General features: G+C 35.6%; 1 protein-coding gene across 1 annotated transcript; it reads left to right on the forward strand.

The window, feature by feature from the left end:
- Positions 1–336: 336 nt before the first annotated feature.
- Positions 337–2,966, forward strand: LOC141608172 (uncharacterized). The gene is made up of 3 exons (XM_074427535.1): positions 337–985; positions 1,233–1,300; positions 1,506–2,966. Exons 1-3 carry the CDS (start codon positions 337–339, stop codon positions 2,964–2,966), a joined length of 2,178 nt encoding a protein of 725 aa, XP_074283636.1.
- The last annotated feature ends 1,842 nt before the right edge of the window (positions 2,967–4,808 follow it).

Below are 4,808 nucleotides of genomic sequence, written 5' to 3' on the forward strand. Positions count from 1 at the left end.
GCAATTGTAGGAGACTTTAACTGTGTGTTGAATGCTTCAGAGAGAGTGGGGGGTAATACTCCAGCTGGTGAAATGGAACCATTTAGAAGATGTGTTGTTGATTGTGGTGTAGTGGATATTGCTGCAGTAGGGGCCTTGTATACCTAGAACAATAAGCAAAAACCTGAGGAACGAATATATAGTAGAATTGATAGATTCTTGGTCAATCAAGATTGGTGTGACTCTTTTACTGATATATATGCACACTTCATGCCTGAGGGTTTGATGGATCATACACCATGCCTGTTAAAGAGCACTAATCAAAGTCAGGGTAAAAGAAGCTTCAAATATTATAACATGTGGGGTGGTTCAGCGAAGTTTATTCCTTTGGTGAGGGAGAATTGGGATGCTGGCTTCACTGGTACTCCTATGTTCAGGTTGGCAAAAAATCTGAAGAATATGAAAGTTGTCCTTAAGGAGTTGAATAAGGAGTGTTTCAGTGATATTGAAAATGCAGCTACGATCCTCCAGAAACAGGTGGAGGGGTTGCAGGAAGGGATTAACAGGGATCCTACTAATGTGCAAAAAATCACTGAAGAATATGAAGCTTCTATTAAACTGCAAGAGTTAGCAAAGGCCAGGGAAAGTTTTCTTTCTCAAAAGTCTAAACATCAATGGATTAAGGATGGGGATGCTAACAGTTCATATTTTCATGGCATGCTGAAAAGGAGGAGGAATATGAATAAGGTTGCAATGGTTGAGGACATGAATGGCAAGGTGTGTGATACTCAGGAGCAAATTCAGAAGGCTTTTATTGACTACTATCAACTTCTGCTAGGATCAAGTAGAGAAACTAAGAAGATTCATAGGAGAATCATTGCTCAAGGACCTGTATGTAATGCTGACCACTGGCATAGCCTAAGGAAGCCTGTAACTGGGGAAGAGATTAAGGAGGCTCTATTTAGTATTCCTGACATTAAGTCACCAGGGCCAGATGGATACACAAGCAAGTTTTTTAAAGATGCTTGGGGGAGATAGGAGGGGATGTTATAAGAGCAGTTCAAGATTTCTTCCAGAGTAGGCAGCTCCTCAAACAGTTTAACTCCACGAATGTTACACTTATTCCCAAGTGTGATAGGCCAAAGAGTGTGCTTCAGTTCCGGCCAATTGCTTGTTGTAATGTTGTGTACAAGGTCATATCAAAATTGCTATGTTCCAGGTTAGCTGAAGTGTTACCACAAATTGTTGGACAGAATCAGGGAGCTTTTATACAGCAGAGAAGCATCCAGGAGAACATACTAATCTGTCAAGATCTGATCAGGTTATATGAAAGGCCTCATGCTTCTGCAAGGTGTATGTTCAAAATAGACCTGTAGAAGGCCTATGATACAGTAGAATGGTGTTTTGTTGAGAATCTTTTGGAAGAGCTACATTTCCCTCCTGAATTCAAAGCTATGATACTGCAATGCATAACTACAACTACCTTCTCACTCTCTATAAATGGTGAAATGTTTGGTTACTTTCAGGGGAAGAGGGGCTTAAGACAGGGGGATCCTCTCTCCCCCCTGATCTTTACAATGTGTATGGAGTATTTGACTCGTACCTTGCAATATGCCTCATCAAAGTATGAATTTAAGTTCCATCCTATGTGCAAGAAACAAAGGCTTACTAGTCTTATGTTTGCTGATGATGTCATGCTTTTCAGTAAAGGGGATGCCAACTCTATGATGCTGTTGTTACAGTCATTTGCTACTTTTTCTAATGCTACTGGACTGCAAGTTAGTGCCTCAAAATCTAGTGCTTATTTCAGGAATGTGCCAGAGCAATTAAAGTCTGAGATACTGCAGATATCTGGATTCAGTGAAGGGAGCATCCCATTCAAATACCTTGGTATGCCAATCCAGACTACAAGACTCAAAAAGCAAGATTGTGAGTGCCTTGTGGATAAAATATGTGCTAGGATACATGGGTATGGGGCAAGAAAATTCTCCTATGCAGGAAGGTTAGTAATAGTCAAGAGTGTGCTTAATTCTCTACATTCTTACTGGGCATCTATGTTTGTCATCCCCAAAGGAATCATCAAAAACATTGAAGCAGTCTGTAGAAACTTCCTCTGGGATAACTCAGCAGATTATAGGAGGACTCCTCTTGTGGGATGGGACACTATTTGTAGACCTAAAGATGAAGGTGGTTTGGGGCTCAAGGATCAGGAATCTTGGAATAAGGCCATGGTAGGAAGACTGGTGGACTGGGTTTCTACGCAAAGAGACTCAATTTGGGTTCACTGGGTGCAAAATAATTATCTTAAGGGTCAGGAGTGGATGGAATACAAACCTAGTTCGAACTCAAGCTGGGTATGGAGGAGAATATGCAAGGTTAAGGAAGAAATGAGGACTGGTTATGTCAATGGACAGTGGAATGTTCAACCAGGAGGTTTTACTCCAGCTGGTTGTTATGCCTGGTTCAGAGGGACAAGGCCAAGAGTTCAATGGGATAAGGCAGTCTGGAATGGGTGGGCCTTACCTAAGCATCAATTCTTGGGTTGGCTGGTTGCTCATGAGGCATTGAATACAGCTGCTAGATTAGTTAGTTTTGGGGTGGATATTGAGGACAAGTGCTACCTGTGTGGCCTAGTTTCTGAAAATATTGAGCATTTGTTTTGTGACTGCCTCTATAGTAGAAGAATTGTACGGGAGCTGAACAAGAAAACTACTTGGGTGTTTCCTGTCAGGGATGTGATGGACTGGTGCATGCGTAGAACAGGTACTGTACTTCAGAGAGGAATACAAAATGCTATGGTGATGAGCCTCTTGTACCAGATATGGCAACAGAGAAATAAAAGCAGGAATGAGAAGGTTTTGGTTAGTCCAAAAATTGTGGCAGGTACAATGTTGGAGGATATGAGATCAAGAGTTCGAACCCGGGAAAAAACAATGATGACTATTGCAGAACGTGATTGGCTTGTTAGAATGCGTCTTATAGAATGATATCTTGTGTATGATCACCATAATGTAATTATCTTTTTAATATTTATATAATTCTCACATTTCACCAAAAAAAAAGAAATGACTAATATATAATCACTTCTCATTTCTAATAACTTATACGGAGTGGTTAATTGTGTATATATTGATTTAATTGTATAACCCGGATTATGAGTATGAATTTACTTTGATCAAAATTATCTTCTCATATAATTATGATTATATGGTGCTATTTTTGTGTTGGAAAAAGGGCGAAAGAATGAAAGATTACATGAGAAACTTTTTATCTTAACCATTTGTCTTACGGATTATGTAAATTAGTTCCGGATGAAGTGTAGACGGGTAGTATATTTTGATATAACTTTTTTTTTCTTTTTTTTTTTTGTAATTCGGGAACAATATGGGTTGTTATAGACTTATAGGTAGATTTAACACCAAAAGTTAACAGTGTTAAATTTGAGACCCTTAACTATAAAGTTACAAAGTTCAGACCCTTAACCGGAAAAAAAGTAAAGTTCAGGTACCAATCTTACCCTTAACTCATTCTCAGGATAATTTTATTAAAAATGGCAATAATGAGTTCATCTCTAAGTTTATCATGAAATTATCCTGAGAATCTTTCCTTTTATGGCTTCTTAATATGTGCCCTTAAGGCAGATGTTAGAAAAATCCAATTATAAAACTCATTGACTACTTCTAGCCAATATAGAACGTTAGTACCAACCTTCTCCCTTCGTCCTCTCACAACTAATTAAATTAATATATATTTCAGGTGGGGTCACAAGACATGTAGAAGAAGGAAGTAAACAATCCCCCTACTACTAAGAGAATAAAAATTCTCTTAGTTTTCCCTCTAAAAAGCATCTAGCTAAATAAAGTAATAAATAAAATTTTCTTTCATTACATTATTATATCTTTTCAATGAATATATATATTCTTATGAATACTCTCTCATTTTTTAAATAAATTCATAATTATAATTTTTTAATTAAAATAAAATAAAATTGATATCAAACTATAAAGTATAAGTTGCTAAATTTTTCAGTAATGTAATAATTATTATTGTATAGAATAACTTGACACAATCTAACTATTAGCTTCGTGACAAAAAACATTCACTAAAATAAATTCACAACTTAAATACATTTTTTTATTAGTTTTCCATTTCAATTTTTTGTTTCATATCAAAATACAATGGAGTGAACTAATAAATATTAGTGAGGTGCAAATTTAAAAAATATAAATCCTCCTATATGCTAAGAGAATATAACTTCTCTAAAGTTTTCCCTCCAAAGTGCTCAAATTATATATAGAAATAAATTATATTTTCATTTATTAAGCAAATTTTCCATTTAAAATAATCTATACATAACAACTGTATTCCTATTATTAATTTCATGACGAAAAAGGAATTTTTTTAAAAATAAGTTGATGTAATTAAAATATTTTCATAAAAAAACACAATTTATGGAATTATTCAATTCTTTTGATTTATTTTAATATTAGTTATTTTTATAAAAATTCGTGAGATATAAACCTAAAATCTATAACTAATGCACTAAAAATTAAAAGGCCTATATTTATCACGCGCGCATTTGCGCGGGATCTACACTAGTATTTTAATCGGTGGTAAGAAGAGAACGTAGAAGAGAAGGTTGGAAGGAGAAGGTAGATAGTATTTCTCAAATATACCACAGTCAATGCCTTTATTTTTTTTGACAGCAGTAAAATAAAACCAATTACAAATTCATTGCCCTTCTAACAAGGCCACGGGCAACCTTATTTAGATTACAATGAAAAAAAGTTAGTAAAATAGCAATATCTTGAAGAACTCCTTTTGTAAGA

Source organism: Silene latifolia, chromosome 10 (assembly GCF_048544455.1).
Source record: "Silene latifolia isolate original U9 population chromosome 10, ASM4854445v1, whole genome shotgun sequence".
NCBI lineage: Eukaryota > Viridiplantae > Streptophyta > Magnoliopsida > Caryophyllales > Caryophyllaceae > Silene > Silene latifolia.